The following is a 23,638-nucleotide window of genomic DNA, read 5'->3' on the forward strand; positions in this document are numbered from 1 at the left end:
TACGCGCCAGGCGGTGATATTATAAAGACAATATCTAAGATTTAGCTCCTAACCTGAGATAACACGACACAACGACTATTTAAATGGCTAGCGTGATTTAGCACTAAATAATTGAGATTGAGACTTTTAACATCTCGTCTCCCTATACAAATTTTGCCCAAAAGAAAGAGAGAATAAAAATCGTTTTGCCTTGAGAACTGTTTCCTGCCTAAAAGATATTTACAAATGAACAAAAAAAAAAAAAAACATATGCATGTAGATGAGTTATTTCTCCCTCAAGTTATCTGGTAGGGCAGCTGCCTTGCAGATGGGGCAGACATTCTTCATCGACAACCATTTCTTGATGCACTCCACATGGTAATCATGGTTGCAGTTCTTCAGTGTCCCAATCTCATCCTCGTTCTTATACTCTTCCTGCCAAATGCGGGATCCGCAAATAATAACACAGTTTAAAATCTCATCAACAACTCAAATTGATTTCTGCTTGGAATTGGATGAAAGATTCTGATTGGAATGTAAATCTTGCTTACCAGGCATATTACACAAGTTCCTTCATCCTGCATCTCATCTGCTGCAGAACAATAAATCATCTCTGTCAAACACTTTGAAATCATGTCTTCAGATAAACCTGTGCTCACCATCCCAATCCTTTCCCCTAAAGCAAGTAGTTCCTGTTCCATGCCAAAATTTTAGAACTGACTAAAAAAATAGCAATTATGAATATAAAAAGGAACATGAAATGGAGAAAAAAAATTTGATAATTGAGATGGAGAAAAATATTATCACCTCATAACTCATATTGTCTATATCTAGCCTCATCTCCCTATGCTGATCAAACAAATTTCTGGAACCATATAAGGCTGACCGATCCACCATCATAAGACCCTACCATGAAATAACAAATACTTGCGATCAATTGGTTAATTGAAAGGAATAAAAATTCATAATTTCCTGATTGGCACCAAAGACTACAATTTGCTGCCTCAGCCATGGTGGATAGAAATCATGCAACAAGTTGAAGCAGCAGAGCTTTGGTCATTAGCCATATTCATCTAACAACTAAGTTCTGGACTAATGAGATAGATGGGTATTTTGGCACATACAAGTCACATTTTGTCATGGAGAAAATACAAGGAAAAAGGAATTCAATAGGTGTTTGTAACAGTGGAAGCATCAAGATAATTAGTTGATAGCTCTTCCTACCAAAATCCACCTTAGGGCTCAGAATTCTTCAGTGGGACTATACTAGAGAGTACAACGTCTATGCTAGGTTTCAAAAAGAAATTTCTCACACCTCAGACACCACTCTATCATGGGCATCACCATCATTGGAAAGCAGCCGTAACCTCTCAGAAGATATCCTTGACCGTCCATTCCTATCACCATTACGGCGACCTATATTAGACAGTGGCCTTGAATGTCTAGCACTGTATGTTTCTGAAGACAGCAGTGGACTATCATCTGAAGTAGTGGTGCCATATCCCATGCGTGGGTAGCTTGACGCAGCCCTGTAAGCAGGCATGGTCCCTTGAGATAAGCCACTGCGACCTCCTCTCACAGCTTGAGTTGGGAAACCATGAAGACCTTGAGGAACAACAGGAGTTCGGATGGAAAACAAATCTTGGCTATACCTGCCAGCCTCTACAGAACCATTAGTAGTACGACCACCAAGAAATTGGTTTACATCATACCCCAAACCAGTCGTATCTGCAAATTTTCATTAGGAAAATCTCAGAAAAAAAAATCCAAAACGGATACAACAAGGAAATATATCTCTAACTAACCTGAAGGCACTATCCTTCCACGAGAAGCAGGAGAGACAGGAATGTGGTTCCATTCTCGACTGGTTGAACCAGCACTAGCACTCAAACCAGTGAGGTCCACTGTCCCAGAATGATCTAGTAGATGAGCTGTGGAATGAGGATAGTGAGAAGGGTTACTTGATAAATGAGTCCTGGCTAGGTTGGCTTCCAAGTCAAGTGTAGATCGACTTCTCACATTCCTTTGAGAACCTTCACTTGCAATCGAAAGACTGCTGCTTCTATAGGTAGGGGTTATGCCAATAGAATCCCAAGGTAAATGTTCTGAAAGTAAATGTGGTTTCTCCTGCTGTTGGCCAGACGAAGTAGAGTGATCAGATGAATTTACAGAACTACACTGTCTGCTGCTACTACCCCTCTCACAGGTGACAGAAATTGCTGGACTTTTTCTTTTGCATGGCCCCCTTCCATTGCCCATATTAGGACCAAGAATATTGGCCTCAATTCCAAGAGTTGCATTTCTGTAATAGCTAGAAGAAGACGCATGGTTAACATAACCCTGCGGGATTGGGCAGATGCTTCCAGAAGCTGATGGATTCATGAAGGGATCATAAGAGGAGCCTGAAGCAGCTTGCCGGTGAAGTGGCTCCATGCTCAGACTCAAGGGAGAATACTCATTTGACCTCAGTGCTGAATTCCAATGAGATGCAACATTTACTCCACCCATTGACATGTTCCCCACGGGAAAAGCGTAAGAACTGTTTTCTGAAGCACTGACCCTGCCTGCAATACAGACTTGAAAATAAGTTATTATAATTATGACAGTGCTCACCCACAGGCCTATTTTAATAGATGGCAACCAGATCCAATGCATATGTAGGTTTAAACCTCCTAGGTGAACCCATCAAAGGTAGGTTCTAAGCATTAGACATGGTTACCATATAATCCTGAAAATTCCTATCACAAATGTAATTACTATCTTAATATGGTTTCCATGGATCTAACCTTCCTAGATCAGCATTAGATAATTGAAGGAATGCACATAAAAAAGGGATCTAAGGCTGTGATACCAAGGTGGATATAAGGCTGCTCAACGTGTATGTGACTCTGATTATCATGGTTCATCTCAAAAGTTTGTGATGTGCCAAAGATGTGTCTATGCCCCATAGCAACGTCACCTCAAAGTTCAAGATGGCTAGGTCCTGAAGTGAAAGAAGCTAAAGAAAACACAACCTGCACAGAAGAGAAAATAATTCAAAGAAATTTAAAGTGAAATCATACAGAACATGCTAGATTGCATATACAAGAAGCATTCACCAATGATACCAAACATCTCATTGCATTAACGACATAAATATTATTAGCTCTGTTGAAAGTTATATGGCACAATGAGAAAAGCAAGGAGTAATTATTCATTCATTAATTGGACAACTAATCTTAGCCATCAAAAGAATTATTGCTTGATCCCAACAAGAAGGTTCATAATGCTGACTGATAAAAATAAGATCCTTTCTCCCCCACAAGAGAGATCTATATCTATCAAGGAATAAAAGTATCAATTGGTATGAACTGATAGGCATTGATTTTTGCTCCAGAAAGTAGAAAGTAACAGGTAATATTAGGGATGACCTTTAAAGGTAGCCTTTTTTTGTTTGGACTACCTACATGAACAGAATTTTAAGTAGGGGCAATTCATCTGGAGTCCACCGTGTTTTATGTAAGGAGCAGATCAAAACAGTTAACCATCTGATGTTACATTGTAGATTCTCCTATTAAATATGGCCAAAGATATTGAAGTTGTTTGAGGTGAAAACCTGCAATTCAGAATTAATTTATATAAAGTTGGAGAGTGGAAGGCCTAACCAAGAGGGAGAAGTTGGCATGGAATACTGCTCCTGCAACAGTTATCTGGTGTGTATGGAAGGAGAGAAATGCAAGGATATTCAAAAACAAAAGCAGCCCAGTAGATACAGTGTTTCAGAAAATCTTGACAAAATATTGATTTGCTATGAACAAGTTATTTAAGGATTATAGTTCCTCTTTTGCATATGAAAATCTTTTTGTAAAGCAGGGTGTGGGGGTATAGGATTGTATGGGCAATTATTGTAAAATCCCTGTGTACTGCAGCTTGTTGTCCATGCTTATTGTTTATTTAAATGAAATTATACTTTTACCTTCTCTCAAAATATTTGGGATTCAGAGGGATTATGAAAGCCCTATTAAACACTTCAAGACAGCTCAATACTCTGGATCCACAAGGAATAGAACTTACTGACTAATAAAAATTATAATCATGGTCCACATTGTAGACCCATGATGATACTTACAAAAAAAAGAATATTTTCTAAAATTATCATATAATTCTTAAGAATTATAAATACATAAGGCAATATTAAGATAGGTATACAATGGATTTATAATTGACAATTGAACTCCTTTTAAAAACATATGCAATGCTATCTAAATTTCCAAAAAAAAAGCTTTAGTTAGAGGTAGATAAAGTAGACCAAGGTTGAGAGTCAATCTGTCTTGAAGAAGGTATAATTGGCTAAGGAGATGAGCGTTGACAGATTACTCATGGAGGGGGATTCCAAGTTGGTTATTAGTTGGCTAAAGTCTCCAGAATTTGTTGTTTAGACTTACAGGGAAGAGGTGAAGTGATTTAAATGGCTGACTTCTAACAGGACAGTGAGGATTCAATGGGAAAGGAGATCTGCAAATGGGCTAGCTGACTGTCTAGATAAGCAAGGGCCAAGGGATGCATAGGGATAACCTTTCGTGGGCTAAACTTTAATTTGAGATTTTGAGGCTTCACTTCACGCCTCTATGTGGGAAGTTTATTGTATCACTTGTTTTTGATATACTTCAATAAAATTTCTTCTTTACTTATCAAAAAAAAAGTAGACTAAGGCTGCATTTGGCTTTGTCGAAAATAAGGCCTTTTCTCCTTTTACAGGCAGAAAAAAAATGAGAATAGTTCAATTATAGTCATTTGGTAAAGTAAAATTCTATCCAAATAATTATTTTGACCAGGCAAATTAAAAGGATATATCGATTCCTTTTGCAGACTGGAGTTTCAAAAGCACATGAGCGCTAATTCAAACTTCAATGAAATTCAAAAGAAAATCCCATAATCAAATCTGAAAATAGATTTGCAAATTTGCACTTCTACCAACATGATAAGGATGACCACCAAATAAAATTGAACTTCTAACCACAAAATTTTAGTCATTGAAATCTGACCCAGAGTTCTATGAAACATCAAAATCACAAATATGGCCTACAGACAAAAAATGAACCACCAAACTGAGAAAGACTCAGAACAAATAAAGGGAGACCAATTTGGGCACATCCCATTTTGTAAAGGGGGCACACCTCTAATTATTAGTCAAAAAGTACATGCATTGAAAGACAATAGCATCCCAGTAAATACTTTGTCTTCACCTGGGATTTGCCTGGTTTCTCTAAAAGAGGTGTGCCAGTCAGTCAGAAAAATAAATAAATAAATGAACAGTTAAAAATTTGAACAGCCTAAAGACAAGAGACTTGGAGAAAAAAGTTTGACACCAGATGTTAAAAAATTCCAACTGGAGCATTGCTAAAATATGATTTAACATCAGGAGAAAATATCCAAAAGAAGCTTCCTGGTTTACATGTTATTAGGGGGGAGCGGAATACCTGTTTTCTGTGTCATGGAAGTGGACCTTAGATAGCATTAGTTTTAGCAGTGGGCCCTACAGGGCTGCACCTTGGACTGGGACTGGAAAGACAGACTTGACCCTAACTCAGGTTTGACTTGGACTGAGACATCATGTAGCTCAAGCCTGCTTACCTTCTATGATATATGAACCCCATTTACATTTGTAAAAGTTGTAGGGCCCAGCATACTGACACTACATAGTCCCAACACATACATTATGCTGTGCATATGAATGCCTTTTTTTTTTGTAAAGTTTCATATATTGACATCTAAAAGTCTGAAACTTATGTTTTTTTTCCTTTTGTTCTATTTCTAAAATGGACTATATATAAAAGCTCATACGAAAGGAACAAAATCAAACCTGACCAGCAAACCAGGGCCGAACCAACCTCACCAGAGCCTATCCAGGTCTAAGCTTAGGCAGGGTTTAAGCAGGGCTAGCTATCTTGGCCTATGAACTAGGGTTATCTGGGTCATGCCCTCCTTATAGGAACAAAATAATTTTTGAAAGAATGATGAAGTTGGTTAGAAATTCAGCTTAGGTTCATTGAAGGCCATTCTTAAACTAGCATACCCATCCAAAACAGTAAAGTAAATAGTAATTGTATGCCAACTTTTTTAGTACATTAGGTTATTTCATTGCATCTTATAGCCCTGTTGTAGATGCATAATATCGTACTTGGAAAATTATATGCATTTTTAACCTCGTGGCAGAAAAAATAAATAAGAGAGTATGTTAATTTGGCATTTCCAACATTGGACAACTAAAATGAACATGTTAACTTGCAGTTTCCAAAAATCTTCCATCAAAATTATAACTAATTTTGAAAAGAATATCGAACCCAATAATTATGAAAAAACTTTCTATAAATTAAAAATTTTCCTTCCAAGAAGCTATGTGAGCTTGAAAATGTGAATTGGAGAAGATAACAATGAGGTTAGCAAATCTGCATCAATCATTTCTTTTTTCAAGATGAGTCCTGCTATGGTACCAAAAGAGATATGGTACATAACAAATTGCAGTCAATCAACTGGTATTAACTCCCATTCAAATGGGATTCTGATTGGTTAAAATTATTTAGGACTGTACCTTTTTTGGTACCATAGAAATAGCCATATGAATATATTCTAAAACATCCTTTTCATTCATAAAAAAATCAGACCATTTATATTCTTAATTCCAACAAGCTTAATAACAGGTCTTGTTGAGATACTTCAATTTTATATTGGATTTCCAACAAACTCTAATAAGAGAACATAAAATCTCACAAAATCTGGGCCATCAGCTGTGAAGGACATGCCCCGTCAGCTAAAGATACACCATTAATAAAAAAAATACCTGAATATTTCTTGCCTGAAAATTCGAACCCTAGGGAGAGTATCATCCATGGGCTAAAAATTAAACCCAGTAGTTGCCATCAATTAAAAATAAACAGACTAACTTGGCGGCTTTAGGCAAGGATGTGTTATTAAGCTCAAGTACTCCAAAGGGAAAGCTAATATCCACCGTGGCTTTCTGACATTTCTGCAAGGCTGTGCAGCAATTTAGGACAACACAAAAATGATAAGAAAACCACATTGTTAACACCTGATATATGGCCCAACAAGGCACAACTGTAATGGAAACTAGGCAACTTAGTGCAACCATAACTTATAATATATAACACCCAAAGGCAAAAGGAACTATGGGGAGGTAGATCATTGCAGTCACAAATATGGTCATGCTTGGGAAGTGTTATTAGAGATTTAACAAACAGACAAGGACATTAATGGAAGCAGATCATTGCAGTATGGGTTGCAATCATGGCTAGGATCCTGGGTTGGGGGGAGAGGAACCACCTCCAATGGATGCTCCTTTTAAGGGCATAGAGAGGAGCTACAATTGCCTCATCAAAGGATTACTCTCAGAATGGGGGAAGGAACAAGAATAAGCGACTGGTAATAGACCAGGTGTGATAACAGGCTCCTAAAATAATTATATTCAGATCTATATTCGATTGTTGAAGATAAGGAAGCTACAGTTGCACAACCATACAAAATAGTAGGAGGGAAAGTGGTCTAGAACCAAGGTTTAGAAGAAATTTTTGGGATGAGGAACTAGAAGAGGTTACAGCCTTGTTGCAGAAGCTACAAGATCATCAGCCAGTTTCTGGGATGAACACATTAGGGAGTAGAGGTAGGACCAGTCAAAAGCCTTTACAATAAGGACCCTCACAGGGAAACTAGAGCTTACGAGAAAAATGAAGTCCATCAAAGGTTGCATTATGATGTAGTCTGCAGTGTTTAGGAAAATGTCCAATAAGAAACCAACTGTCAAGAAAAGTATGGACCTTCTATGATACAACTGTGTGTAATTCCAAACTGATCTGGAGAGTGAACCACCTACTAGTCCACTGCTCTTTCAGAGTAAAGGTATGGGAGAGTTTTTCTGCAAAAACTCAATGCAAAGTGGTGCTTTCTTAAAACACTAGAAGAGGTCATCGAGGGGTGAAACATTCATTCAAAGCTTAAACAGAAAGGGCAGATTAATTTGAAGGATTGTACTTCAGCCATATGTTGGACTGTGGAAGGAGCACGCCAGAGGAATATTTGAAGACAAATTGATGAGATCACTAGAACAACTGCAATGATTCATTCTTGGATAACTGTGGGGAAGGAATTGTGAAATGTGCAGTATATGAATTATTTTTCTTGGAAGACACTTTTTAATTAACCCAATTTTTGCTTGGAGGGAAGGGGATTGTATTTTGTACAGTCACTCACCATATAGGGAGTATTGATAGACTTTTTTTTTTTGAGAAAAAGTTAAGTGATTATATTAAAAAGAAGACAGGTACACGAGGAGATGGATGTTTATATGATGTTTCAGCTTTCTCTCGGATGAATGAAATTATACTTTACATTTAGGAAAAAAATCAGAATGATATTTATTTATGGATGCACAAAGTACACGTGTACCATGAAAAGATCAAATTATGAGTGTCATTGATAGGTAAACATGTAGATCTAGAGACAGGTTTGTTTCCTTAAGAAGATAAACTTTCTGACAGCTCTGTCAAAATCAGAGCCCAAATTTGTACAGCTCTGAACCATATACAATGCTTGGAGTTGCTGCCTTCAATAATTACAGAGATGCTTACAATTTGAGTTCTTTCTTGTAAATAAAAGAGGGTGTTCTTGGCCAACAATCAAAAGATGATTCCCTCCTCGTCAAAAGAAGCTTTGTTGACTTGTTCAATATTGACAGTATGGCAAAAAAATGTCCAGGGACATTCTTGAAACCATAGAGAAGAGCAGATAATGAAAACCCCGAGCAGCATACTGAAGCTTCAAAGGAAAAGAGCATTCATGGAAGTATCCAATAGAGATAAGGAATATATTCACATCTTCCTGGAAATTTTTTCTACATCCAAGTCCCAAATTAAGGCTACGCTAGTTTGTGAAGCATGCATTTCAGCAGACAAGTTTAGGATCATCTATATTGAAATATCAATCAGCAATAAGGACTTTGATCCAAAATCCCAAACTAGGGCACTTAAGCTAGCCCTAAAGCAGCCATTTCAGCAAAATTATGATCAACCACTCTAATATCAATTAGTGATCAGGATCTTTATCCAAAGAGACAACTCTCATCCATCTTATTATTAACAGTCATTCTAGAAATGAAGTGGATAATTAGTTACAACATCTGCATGATATCCATCTTCCCCCCTCTCTCCACTTGATGAAATACTATTGTGTCCAATAGCCTTCTCATACAAAAAAGTTTCCTCCATCTTGCCAGTTATGATCACTCTTTTCTCTCGTTAGTAGCTAGTTCCTCGATGCACAGTCCAACTAATAACTGTTTTTTGCAATCCATGACCTCTACATGAAAGTGCAGAATTTAATATGCCTTCAAGCATCATTCTGTCCAAAATGCAATATAAACTACAGGCATCATGCATAACCGTAAACCCCAAACAGCACCATTTCATTTTTCAGTAGGAAGGGGCTTCCTGAAATGCAATGTGAAATAAGGAGCAGGAGATAGTCTGCACAAGTCTCATGACAAAGAGGATACATACAGTGAACTTATTTACCATCCTGCCCTCCATAATTACCACTTACTGCAGATAAAGTTGAGGTAACTCCCAATGCCAATTAAAAAAGCATTGGCACAAACGTCTGAAGTGCATAAATACTTTCATCCAAAGTAATAGTTAACCCATCCCACTTACATTGAAATCAGGGCCTTCAAATGAAAAATTGTGGCAAATAAGGTGATCCATCATGTCAAAGTCAGCATAGCCCCAATAGCAAGAAACTGTGGATTATATCTGGATCTTTCATATCATCAATTCTCTTTAGCTATACCAAACATCCTGAGTTTCTACCATAAAAAAACTAGTCCTAAGGATCCTACCATCCTCAGAAAGTACCATGGAGGTACAAATGAAATAACAGCCTCCATTTGTTGGAATAGCATGGCTGTGTTGTAATTTGTGATAATACATTCCATAGAACAAGGAGGTAAAGATGATTCTGGAAACCAAGAACTGTACTACTTAATCTCTACAGTCCGTGCTCCAATACAAGAGCCTTAAATTCCAGCTGGTAATAAATAATTGATCTTGATGGGAAAACAAGATTTTCAGGAATGGAGATCTTTTATTTTGTTGCCAAACTGAGGACAAGCTTTCTGGAACACCATTCATAACTTAGTTGAAGGCTGTAAATGAGAAAGACTAACCAACCAACCCAAATTTGACTGTTCTGTAGATGGCCAGGAAGCAACTACTTGAAGACAAAATGAAAGTGCCTGTTAGAAGTTAAAATTAATGAATACCATGAACCAAACATTTGGACTATTTGAACAGCTAAGCTAAGACTTACAAAAGGTATAAATAAAAACTTAGTGGGAAGTGGCATAGGTAGTTCAGTGAATCACACAATCCCTCAAAAGACCTGACGATATCAATGCACAAATTTTCAAGAAAAACTTCTGGAGGAATAAAGGACCAGAACTAAAATCAAAAGAAAACCTACTTACCTTAGAAGGAAAGATTCCTGATCAAAATCTCCCATAAGAATTGATGTGATAAATCTCAGAGGAAACAGACGAAGAAATAAATATATTACCATCATCATCCCTGAACCTGCATATTTGAATTGAAACCACCTAAACCCAGGAGGTTGAAACCCATGACAAAACAACTTAGCTTCTATAAATCTTCATAAAGCTTGTTGAAAGAATGAATCAAGCAAGAAATCATGTCATTGTAACACTTAAAATGCTTTAGTTCTGATTTAACCTTTCTACCATGGTGATGGGTAAGTATTGGTTTTGTTCTCAGGACCGAGCTACCTCCATTGTGTAGCCCCATGAGAAGAAGAAACATGACCAAGGTGTACCATAGCCCTTTTTAGGAGTTTAAAAGAAGTAAAGTTATTTGCTAAGGGAGTCAAAGATTCAATAGCGAGGGAACCAAAAGATAAGGCTACAAAATCCAAATGTGGTTTTCAGGAGGGGGGACACATGAATATCTTTAAAATGGCAAAAGGAGGCAACTCCCTCAATCTCTACTTTTCCTAGTGATCTTCAAATTTTATATTCCCAGAGAGAACTTAGCAAATAGAATGGCCGAACACCACTTACCTATTTGGATTGAAATTGGAATAGCTAAAAAGTCAATGGAAGTTGATGAGGGATTATCAACCCACCAGAAAATGTCAATTTCGATATGATGATTATTACCCAAAATAGTATATAATGAAAGGATATGGAGTAGATTTTGATAACACCATTCTAGGAGCAACTCAGAGATAACTAATGGAAGTTGAAATTGCTAGCTCCTTTTGGGGCTGATTCCATACTAGAGCAAATGACCAATGGCCATATCTAGAAAGCATAATTAGTGCAAAATGAGATTGATAACCCCTTTGTTGTTCATCCCATTTCAGAGCAAATGACTAATGCCCACGCTTAAACAAACCTCTTTCTTTAGTTTGTACATAACTACCCAATTGACGGGCTCTTCTTTCACCGCCTCCTCACAAAAGAAAGTTTTGTAGAAGTTAGATGCAATTCTAATCTTAACCACAAAGTGGAAAGTGAATAATCAATTGGAATTTAGAGTGACCTCAACTGGTGTAATCTTCTTTCATAGTGTTATTCCTCTCATTCATGTGGCAAGCAGGGTTAGCAAAGTATCAACTAGTCATCAACTTGTTGCATTAGTAACATTGATGGAATCTCTCTTCATATTTTTCCATAATCAGAACCAAAAGAGCAATAGATTATAAATTCCCAACTCTGCACTAAATATTTGACTGGCCACTTGTAAACCAAGATTCCTCTAAAGCTCTCCAAGACCTCTGACAAAAGCTCTTCATTACTTAATACCATATAATCCACCTTTAAATCTTTCAAAACCTGATAAATGGTCATGCATTACATAGCTAATTACGTACCATCTGGTGTTCCATGCCAAATAAACTTCTCCATGTCTAATAGCAATGCCACTTGGGCCAAGGTTCAAAGTATCGACACGCATCGGCCTGTATCGGCTGATACGTATCATTTCGGGAGCTCCCTGATAGGTTCTGACTGGTTCAGGGGGTGGAGCCTTAAACTGGCCCCCTGAACCGGTTTTAAAATAATTAAAAAAAGTAAAAAAAAAAAGAAGTGCCGATATGACCCGATCGATATTTTGAACCTTGACTTGGAATATCCATTTGTAGTTACTTTAGTTATTAACTCTTCCTTCCCGCTGTTCAAAAGATTGTGAAATTTCTTAATTAAGCAAATATGTCCCATTATCGTCACATGTAGGCAAATCAGAGCCATTTCCCTTTAAGTTTTTTTGTTGTATTCAAACATCTAAGATCCATTGGACATCCAATTTTTTAAGTGGCAAGTACATTTTTAGATGACCATTACCATATGACTTGGTTATGTTAATATAACCGGCATCTTAAGTCTGATAAACTCTTCAAATCTTCCATCAAGAAATAAATCAATTTCACGGAAATAAAGATGAACTTTCTTGCCTGATTCAAATCTATCTAAGCCAATAATGGAATTCCACAGTAGTCCGATCAATGTTTTTCAACAAAAATCAGCCATCTTCCTGAAGTAACTACAGCATTAAGATTCCCAAAGCTAACTAGGAGGACCACAGTATTTATCTCATAATTAGATCATCCAATGATCAATTACACCAAGAAAATGCCCCTTATATGTCACCTCCATAGATCTGGTTGTGAATGCTTCGCCCAGCTGCTGGTCTTGGAAATGACAAGTTGTATCCTCGAGCTAACAACTATGAATCTTATCATTTTAATACTCAAAAAAGAGTAGATTGATATTCATCAAAAAAAGGGTAGATTGATATCATCCTGTATCAAGGGAATGATTTGTACTGCTAATACTATATAGTTTTCTAATGAAAATAGCTCATTGAGATAAACTACTTAACCTAATGAAATTCTTGTGCCACATCAGCTTCCAGTTTCCAACTTCTATTCCAATAGACAATATATCATCTGATGAAAATTTGTGCATGTTCAAGTTCCATTCTCTCTTCTAGTGAGCTGATATGCACAAGAGCATCCTTCAGAGTGCACACAATAAGAAAAGCAAAAACCATCTACAGATCTACCCAACCAACTATTCAAATACTATCTGATTTTACAGATCCAAGAAATGCATCTAATACTTTGGCATATTTCTCTGATTAAAGTTGCTAAATCAGAAATGGCATTAATCCATCCCGAAGGGAGTATCTAATAAATCTGTGGATAGATTAAAAGATGGTTAGTAATTGAAACTCCAATAGGTTCATAAAGAAGTAAATTAGTGGCTGATTACAAAAAAGCTACATTAAGATTAGTGCAGACAGGTAAGAACTCCCAGTGAAGTCATCTGTTTTCCCTTACAGGATTAGATATTAAATTAGCAATTGGTTTGGTAATCCAATTAATTTATTCCCTCTAAAATTTTGCATTAAAATGTTATGGCATAAATCCCTAGATGCCTCTAGTAGGTTCCAGGTGTTTGGGTTGACTATGGTATTAAAAGCCATCTGAATGCTAATTGAGATGAATCTCCACAAGATAGATGGTTCATTAGCAGTTAAGTGCACATGATTCTGGACGTTCAGTAATATAGGAAAGCATCCCCAAGAAATAACATTTGCTATATACCATAAGTTGTTAAAGTATAAGAGTTTCTCATGCAGGAGACAGGTTTCAATTTGGTTGAGGTCATTGTTTGATGGTCAAATCTTGGGATGATAAAGAGTGAAAATACAGGTCCAAGTTAGAGAGCAGACACTCCATGCTAAAAACACCAGTACAAGAATTGGGTATTATGGACTTCGACTTGGACAAGCCAATGATAACCTTTAGCATAGTCAGGATGCCAGAATGCTGCACTGTTGCAATACATGAAGGAAAGAATCGTAGTGGATGGATTGACACACCATTCAATAAAAGGTGACTAGAGAGGAACTTCCACTCAAAAAGCAAAACCAACAGTGATACTTCTTTTTATGGATAACTGTTCAAAAATGTTATTATTATAGAAAAGAGCAGATTACAAAGTTACAAAGGTGGTTAGCCTCAACTAACCCCTATTATTACATTTATATCATCCCATTATGCTGTAATGCCCCTGTACATATGATCTCTCATGGCCCCTTTGCGAGGCCATCTGCTAAAACCTTTTGCAGACCAAAATATCCACTTCATAATTGTTCCCAGCTTCCTCTTAATTCCTGGTTAGAACATTCAGCAATATGATTTATCAGATTCAGCAATCTTGGCTGGCTGCTTAGTCCTTGCAAGGTTGCCCATAAATTCTGCTTTGGTTGAATCACCCATTCCTATCAGCCCAGAAAAGATTGCAATGTTGTGACCTTCATTTCTGAATATTCCCCCACATCCACAAAACCCGGGTTCCCAAACTGCAGTCATCATAATTTAATTTTATGACATGGTGAGGGAGCAATCCATTGAGTAATGCTAATAAAGCTCCAGAAGAAGAGCCGGCCACCTGTCTCCAATTTCTCAAGATGTCATCCATAGTGTAAGGTGAAAAAATCTCCATAGTCTTCATACAATGGGCTACCTTGATTCATATATTTTCAATAGTTGCCTCAACCATCCTTTCCCTATCATTGAACAATGAACAATCTCACATTTCTCACCTCCCACACACACCAAAGAACAGCAGCTTTCGTACATCTCCAAAGAATCTTACCTCTTTCTTAGATGGGGAGGAGACAGAGGTAAGGAACAAGTTACTCAAGTCTACGCAGAGGTCACCACCTGCATCCAACAGAGTCATACTTTCAATGGAAAGTTTAAGAACCCATGAGACTTTCAGCAAGTTGAAATTGAAGGGCCTTCTACAAAAATGCTAATAAGAGTTGGATTCTTCAGTAAAGTACACTGGGACAGGGACTGTCAGCACCTTTGAGCTTATAATGAAGAAATATGAAATCAATAAGGAATAGGAAAATAAGTGTCCAGACCAATCAAGCCTGTTGTCTAGTAGGCAACTAAACACTCTATGAAGAGATAGGAAGCATGCCTGCATGATTTAAGCAGAACAGATACCTTGTTTTTCAGTTCAACTGCCGAGGTGATTGAGAAGATTACCCTGGCACTATATGTATCCGTGCATGTCTTCAAGATTCTGTCTTCCTTCTTGTCTTTGAAGCAAAAACCCCTCCTTTCTTTTGTACATTTTCTACGAAGAAAAACCCTATCTTTTTTATTTCAAAATGAACAAGTGATAAAATTATTTTAAGACTGAAGACCTTGACTTGGAAACCAATTTGCAGAAAATTCAAAAAAAGGGTGGAATATGAATTGAGAAAAATAGAAAAAAAAAGTAAATGACTTAGTTGGGAGAAACCCAGGTTTACCCACTTAAAGGAAAAGAAAGAAAGAAACCAAAAGATTTGAATGAAGTAGAGAATGGAAATTGAAATAATATCTCCCTCAGAGAAAACTGAAAGATGTCTACATCCTCTATGGCAGGATTAGAGTAGAGAAAAGCTTAATGATATCCTATTTTAAATCTTCTTTTAAATACAATGAGTCCTAAATCCATGAAAGAAAATATAGAATCGAGCACTACTCCTAAGATAAGATATTCACATAGACAGCAGCCCTTACAAAAATACATCCTCATGGTCTGTGATAAGAATAGCTTTTTCAAGCTTGCTCAACTTTTTTTAGCTTTCTCTTCAAATACTTTAGGCTTCATGTTCTAACAGGATATTGGTTTGAGGACATGACTGAGTTTTATGGCTTGCTTTACCAACAATCTTCCAAGAAACTTGGGACAAAAGGATATTAAAAATGCAGGTAATGATAATATATTGATATAGTAGAGAATGGCAGTATAGTCCTATTTTCCTATAACTGCCAGGTAGAATACAACCCTCTTAAGCGAAAATAGAATCCATCGACTGGAATTTGTGGTTCCAATAGGTTGAAGGCTTGAAGCATAAGCACTTTCACAGGGCTTAATTTCGTAATAGAGTCGGAAATTGGAATTTATTCAACATTGTAGTTCAAGGCAACATAGCAATGGATTCGTTTCACAGTTTTCCATGTCATTTAAGGTATCCATATTCCATACTTGGCTTCCTCTTCAAAATCATTTTTCCTTGCATGCCAAAATAAAAGGTTAAGGTGGCTCTATAGCAACAACAGGGTTCATAGGATGGCTTTGCATAGTGTAAGATCATGTGCTTGTAACTTGATCTTTTTCTTTCATTCTGGATAATGTACCCTTGGTTTTTTCCTAATAAATCCAGTTTGGCATATAATCATTTGTGTATACGTATATCATATATGGCCATAAAGCAAGCATTTGCTTTTTATATTTTGCTCTACAGGACTCTATCATTTAGTTCTACATCTCTGTTATTTTGGTTAAGTACTATCTATAAGTCCATTAAGATGAAGTGGGATTCTAGACATAGAAAAGAAATAAAGATTACAAAGGAAATCTTCCATGGGAAGATATTTTATTTCTGCTCAAAAAAAAATGATACCTACACTGATGATCATTCTTGTATAACATGGCAAATTGGCAATCTTACATCTAATAAAGATGGTCATTTGTTTCCATCCCTTATTTATCTAACCCAATGTTCATATATAAATCCTGAAGTCGAATAACATAAGCAATCACTTCAAAGACAACAGAAATAGTGTTATTCATGTAGAAAACAAGATGGTACTGCATATATGAACTTTGAATTGATATTGGTCAGCTTAAAATGAAGATACCAATTAATGTTATCTTAGCATTCTTGACTGGTTATTTATTCATATTTGCATAACTGAAGAAAATATCTGTCTGAAAGCCTTGTCTCTCTTCAGCTGCTTTTGAGATCGTTTGCTGATTGCAGATATGATTGGGGAACAGGGGGAGAAATGAGCCAAAAGGTTTCTCTAAGAAAAAGGAGGAAAAAAAAAGAAGATTTTGATAGTAAAGTTTCCATGCAAAAGTTGTAAATGTTACAGAAAACAAACATCAATTAAAAATATTACTGAAAGTAAATAAAATATATGCAAGCATGTGCATACTTATTTTCTTTTTCATCTTTGTAATAAATTATGAGAAGTTCTTAACAAATAAAAATGTACAAAATGATTAGGGAAGAAATCCCCAATAAATATTTAGATTTATATACACTAACTCGGCTAGCATTTCAAGGTAAGTAGGTAAAGAACAACAGAATCCTATAAACTAATAAATGGTCACAGAAAAACATGACCCTCCGCAGATGACCTTCACTTGAACCCAAGGTATCATGCTGGAACAATCAAACATGCTCCCATTCCCAAGGGTCCAAATTCTTCAACTTCTATTATACCCAACATGATGTTTGTATTTGGAAAACAAGATTGAATGAGCAAGCCTGAACATGAGACGATCATTAAGCTCTACTCTGCACTGGACTCTTCACTTATCTCCTTCCAACCTCATGTGCAGTTGCACTGGGATTTTTAGTTATCTCAGTTTGATTTCCTGTGCATCCTAGAGGGGATAGTCCTTAAATCAGTAGTGACAATCAAGACAAAAAGCCAACTGAGATCAGAACCTACAAAAGACCAAGGTAATGGCTACAAGCGAAGGAATCAAGAGTTATTCACCAAAAATTCCTCCTCATACTCAAGGCAAGAAGCCACAAGTATTCTATTGTCACAGACAACGTCAGACATCAACAAATCCTGCAGTCTACTTATATAAATGATTAGAAACCATAAAAGACTACTAATGGAACCATCAGTTCTTATCCAGATTCCCACCATTCATCACTGTAAACTCAAAAGCCATTAAAAAATTTCTGACATATTGAGGGAAAAAAGAAGGATTCTAGAAGGACAACCACCTTTTCATCAATAGAAATGTAAAATCTAAACCAAAACCTTAAAGCCTTGCACTCAAGAAGACTACACAGCATGAGTTCACTAAGGCAAAAACACACACCATAGGTCATAACATGAACAAAACTTATTACTAACATCTTATCAATTATTCCAAAGATCTAATACTAAACAGCAAGCTGACATAACTTTGCTAAGGATATTCTGACCATTAACAGAATTACTTGCCTTGGTATGAGTTCTATTTGTGGATTCCTGGAAAACCTGTTTCCCATGTAAACAATACAGGATGAAAGTAATTATTGTGATTGTCAGCATCATCATATTTCAGCACCATATATGAAATCCTAGCTACAAGAAGATAAACTTCCAGAAGGTCATACTAATTCAATTCTTATCATTTCTTCCAGATGATAAATTCACATAATGGAGATACTACTTTTCCAATATTTTCCATAAGAACTTAAAAATCAAGGAAAAAATAATAGAGCTTAGAAAATGTAATTGTGATTCCATGCACACAGTGACGGTCATTTTAACTAATGCATCAAAGGTCTCACCACAATGCTACAATGTGTTCACACTGTGGAGTTGAACAATCACAATGTAAGGAGCGGATTATGTATCCACCTGTACCAACTCAGAACAATTTTCTACAATGCATTTCCTTGATAAGATTATTTTGGAACCTGACAATTCACAAGCATTTAATCCAACTGAAAGGCAACAAGATGTTTCAAGATTTTTTTCTTATTTTGTCTTTTCTTTTTTTATTGGGGGAAATAAAATTCATATCCTTAGCAATTCTAGCATCGTTAGAGGCTTAGAGTGCATAAAGCAACTGAGCTCAATAACACAAATTCATCATCCCACACCATTTCAGCTATTGTGACACTTCTACGATAACATGAATTTAGGAAAACCAGATGATTGTTCATGCTGTATCTCTTAATCCTAGCTCAAAATACCACTTACTAGATAAAGCTAGGAAGAATTCTCATGCCTAGATTTGAACATAAAACAACAAGCATTTGAGGAATTTGATAAGGCCACAGAAAAGCACCAAAGCAGGAAACATAATCAACTGTCACATTAGATGTCAGGTGAAAAATCCCTAAAAATGTTGCCTAGGCTCCTTACTATGATACCCTTCACATTGATGTTCCTACAAGTGTCATAAGAAGATTGCAACTCAGTAAAATACCTCAACCAAACAGTATTGCATAGCAGAAACAACAGTCCATGTGAGAAAGGTAATAATAGATCATTCAATGAACTGTCAAGATAATCTTGAATTATCTCTACTGATTATATTTGTGTAGCCAAGTGTATAGAGATTTGAGACTTCTCTCAAATAGTGAGAGGGATTTCAGAAAACCAAATGCTTTTCTAACTGTCCCAGGGAAGACCATCATCACAGCGCATAAAACCCACAAACTCAGCTGCAGACTGCAAATAAGAAAGGCATCAACCAAGCCATCCTTTAAATGAGAATGTTCTATGGATAGGCCTTAAAGTGAAGAACCTCCTATTTAAGATGCAAAACCTGTTGTAGTTTAAAATAATGCATGGTAGTAGAACCACGCCTTAAATTGCTTCAGAAGGTAAAGCTATATTGTAACTGGAAAAGATTGGATCTGAGGCATGGGAAAAACAGTAAAGACCAGCCTACAGAACTCAAGTTGATAAAACAACTCTATCTTCAATCATGTTACTAATAAAGTCTATGAGAATATAATTTGAAATAATGAAAATATTGTGTATTCTAACCATGGGGAGGAATATGCCTTCTTTGTGGAGGAGGGAGCAAAGATGGCGAGATAGAGTACCAACCTTTTTTACCTGGTAAAAAAAAGGTATTATCCCAGTCTAAAACTAGACATCTCCAAATCATCATAGTCATCATTGTTCGTATACATCTGCAGAACAATGGAGCTAAAAGGAGGCTGCATATGACTAAGCAGGATAACCATTTTCCCCATGAACCTGCAAATTCATTGAAAGCAACTATTCCTAATAACACATAAGGAAAACAATGAGAATAATATTTTTGATAACCCTGGAATGTCCTTTGAGGAAGCCTTGATACAAAATGCAACAAAATTAACTTGGTAGACATAAAACACGTCACTAGCACAAACCCGTATACCAGTTAACAAAATGATAACTACTCATAGTGAGATTCTTTATTCCACAAACACACAGAATACATGAAAGAATGCAAAAGAGAGCATATAAAAATATAACCCGCTTAAATTATAGGAAGCCTAAAATCTACTCAGTACAGATACTCTACCTGTGGTCTCCAATAATAACAAATAATCACTGCAGGTTTCTGAAATTATCCTACACTTAGGTTAACTGACATTTATATATACCCTCCTTCCATCATATTGCATAAAAGATACCAATGGAATGCATATAGACTTGTGGTGCATCTCATACAATTTGTACTAAACAACTCTTTGACATCTGTTGGAGCCACCCACCAAGGATCAATACAATCTAGTGGATTTAGAAACTTTTCTTTCTTCTTGCATAACGGTAGCTCACTACTTGTGGCCCGGTATCAACACCCACAAATAAGGGCCTAGACGAGAAATACTATGAAGCCTATAAGATATTTTGTGCTCTTCTTTATATTTTATTTGATTGGATAACTATCAAGTGGGGTTAGGATTTCTCGTTTCACTTTAGAGAGTTATATTTCTTTCATTTTGGAGTTGGCGAAGAATAACATTTTGAATGAAGTTGGTTTTTCTGCAACTCTTAGAGTTAATACCATTGAGGAATCCTCTGTCTTAGAGTTTATGCCATCGTCTGTCTCTTTATGAGTTTACTAAGAGTAATTCTAATATCAAAAAGTTGAAAGTATCTGTTATTTTCAGACACCACAGATAGGGTACTTGCAATTTACACTAAATTATATTTGTCATGATGTTCAGTACCTGTTTACAAGTTATTTTCAGAAATGAATCAGGACCTAAAAGTAGAATAAGGACAAGATCCTGCACTCTAAGAGTATGATTTGGAACAGAAATACAGTAAGTTGTTTTAGTTTCGACACTGATTGCAAGCTCATATCAGTAAGTGTCATCCATCTCGTGCTCTAGAAGATGGATCAGATCCTTCTTCTTTATATGTTGGTTTATAATCCATCTTTTGTTTTTTTTTCTTTTTTTTTTTAAGGGAGGGACTTCAGTTTTCATTCCGAATGCCACTCTTTCAGTTTGATTTCTTACACTGGAGAAATGATTGATGACAAAACAGAAAATTGGGTCCTAGATTGCCAAAGGCATAACAAACATCTAAATGTTCACATCTATGGAAATAAAAAACGTAAATAAAGAAGTAACTTTTCCCTGATGGTGGCTCAGTTGGTAGGATCTCTGACTCATTATAGCAGAGACCTGGGCTCAAATCCCACTGCCACCAGGGTTGGGGGATGGCCTACCCCCGTTGTGTAGCCCCATGAAGCAGAAGGAAAAAAAAAAAAACCTTTAAAGCATTATATACACGATCACTGTGAACTCAAAATTAACGAGTCTAATACCAGCCAAGCGTCCGATTTCTTTTTCTTTGTGTGTTTTGAGGCTCCACCAATGGGTAAATCCCCACCAGATAACAAAATTGAGAACTTATAATCCGATCCTTTAAAAATCACTCTACTAATCTATCAAAAAGATATGCCCATCAAAAAAATTAAACTATCAAAAGGATCAAGTCCTCCAAGCCGGAAGGAGAAAATAACTTCCAGAATCAAATTACATGGCTATACAAGATACTTGCTTTATAAAACCGACCGGACATAAGAAAGGGCGCCAATTGGTAAAAAAAAAAACATAATCTTTAGAAAATAACAAAAAAAAAATCGCAGAAAGGTAATTTGACAAGAGCATAAACATAAACTTCAACGATCTAATACAAGTAAAGCATTTAAAGCATTAAACCATCTCAAGGATAATTGGTCATCGCCCGATGAACATCAACAGGACAAAAGTTTCGCCGGAAATGCATACCTTGAACGTTAGTTGCAGGTTAACGCCGGCTAGTAGATCAATCGGACGGCCGAAGACGATCAAGAGAGCGATCGCTAGAAGGATTTTGCTTTCCCTTTTTCCTGTCTCGAAAGATAATGAAATTCAAGCGGATTGGAGCGGTGGGCGTGTTGATCGCCGAAGAAGAGGAGAGATTGGTTTGACGCCCGCCACCGTACCAGAAAACCGATAAATAAACGGAGAAACAAACCCAGTGCTTGTATTATATTTATAACAACAAAAATATTAATAAAATAGTCGTGAGGCCTACGGTTCCTGTTCGGTGCTCTTCCCCTCCTACCCGCCAAAAATGGGCACGTATGACACATGGGAATTCATTGCATGCAGAACGTGTAGACATAATTTCGTGTCGAACTGGGAGGTCAGCCCACCAGCCCCAGGCCCACCATAATCCCTTTTGACCTTTGCTTGTATTGGAAAAGCTGAAGACGTGTGGGGAAAGAAGAGAGATAAATGCTTGGAGATACAAGTTAAAGGCGCATCGTACACCCTTCAACTATCCATGCAAAAGAAATTGTACACCACTCAACTCATTCCTCGCACTTGTACCGGATTAAAAATGTACTCAACCAATCTGACCAGGTTAGCCCGAACCCAACGAATCCGGATCCGCCGACCACAACACAAGACATTTATTCGACCACACAAAAAGAACAGGTGGTTGAAACCTGACAAGGTTATAGTCGTCTTAGTGAACGGGTTGGAAGGACCCGGCATAACCCGAATCAAAATCAATTTGGAAGGGAGGGCGGAGCCAGGATTTTATGTTAGAGGGGCCAAAAACTAATGAACATGAATTACGGGATGGGAGAGCCAAGAGTTATTAAACATGTATGCGGGGCATGGCTCCGCCCCCTGGTTGCAAGTAGGGGTGTCAATTGGATTGGATTTGGTCCAATCCAGTTCTGTCCAATGTAAGTCCATTACAAATAGACCTGATCAAGTCCAGTCCAATGAATATTTTGGATCATTTTGGATTGGTCCAAAGACTGTCTAATCTGATCAAATTTCTATTAATTTAGATTGGTTTTAATTCAAATTTGGTCCATTGATATATATGTTCTTATCTTTTATCAATGTATCAGAGATATTGGCTCAATCCAATATAAATTCATTATGGATGGACCAGGTCTGATCCAATATGTCTTATTGGTCCGTCCAATCCATCCAAATGGATTCTGATTTAAACGAAGTCCAATCCAAAACTGTCCATTGACACTCCTAGTTGGAAGGACCAATAAGACATTGAATTGGACCAATCCAGATTTAATGGTTCAAAGTATTTACGGGTTAGGTTGGATCTAATCCATTTGCAATGAATTTATTTGGGTTGATCCAATGAGATGTTTTGTACCGATGGGGTTTATTTGTTAAATGTTTTGTAAGGATTTTTTTCTTGAAAACCAGAACAAGGTGCCACGTACACTAAATAGTAAAAAAGCGTTAGGTGTTGGGGAATATGACCATTGGGGGAAACACCTATTTGGTATTGAATTAGCCTTAATTTTCTAATAAACAACAATGGAATCAAACACTATATAAATTAAAAACTAATGAACATATTGAATGGTCCGGACTAAGGGTACAATCAAGCTGAGTCAAGTCAAATTTCTATATGTCTTGGCTCAGTTCGACTAAAACACTATCAAGTTCAAATTCGATTAGAACTCTATTTCCTAGTCCAAGTCCAATTCAATTAAATATTTAGTGAACTAGAGTTTGGT

At 36.7% G+C, this 23,638-nt stretch overlaps 1 protein-coding gene across 18 annotated transcripts; it reads right to left on the minus strand.

Moving 5' to 3' along the window:
* Window positions 1-76: 76 nt before the first annotated feature.
* On the minus strand, window positions 77-22,333 carry LOC104602652 (uncharacterized). Of its 18 annotated transcripts, none has more exons than XM_088899367.1 (11): window positions 21,876-22,130; window positions 18,085-19,842; window positions 10,493-10,598; window positions 8,601-10,261; window positions 6,800-6,993; window positions 2,831-2,993; window positions 1,785-2,555; window positions 1,295-1,707; window positions 787-885; window positions 531-671; window positions 77-414 (listed from the first exon to the last, which is right to left on the minus strand). In XM_088899367.1, the coding sequence occupies exons 6-11, from the start codon at window positions 2,925-2,927 to the stop codon at window positions 265-267; spliced, it is 1,671 nt and encodes a 556-aa protein (XP_088755493.1). In that variant the 5' UTR covers window positions 2,928-2,993; window positions 6,800-6,993; window positions 8,601-10,261; window positions 10,493-10,598; window positions 18,085-19,842; window positions 21,876-22,130; the 3' UTR covers window positions 77-264. The 18 variants fall into 18 exon arrangements, with proteins under 18 accessions (XP_088755493.1, XP_088755494.1, XP_088755487.1 ...); XM_088899368.1 differs by having other exon boundaries at window positions 18,085-19,869; XM_088899361.1 differs by having other exon boundaries at window positions 18,085-22,130.
* Between the last annotated feature and the right edge of the window lie 1,305 nt (window positions 22,334-23,638).

Source organism: Nelumbo nucifera, chromosome 2, assembly GCF_055504915.1.
Source record: "Nelumbo nucifera cultivar China Antique chromosome 2, China Antique-T2T, whole genome shotgun sequence".
Taxonomy (NCBI): domain Eukaryota; kingdom Viridiplantae; phylum Streptophyta; class Magnoliopsida; order Proteales; family Nelumbonaceae; genus Nelumbo; species Nelumbo nucifera.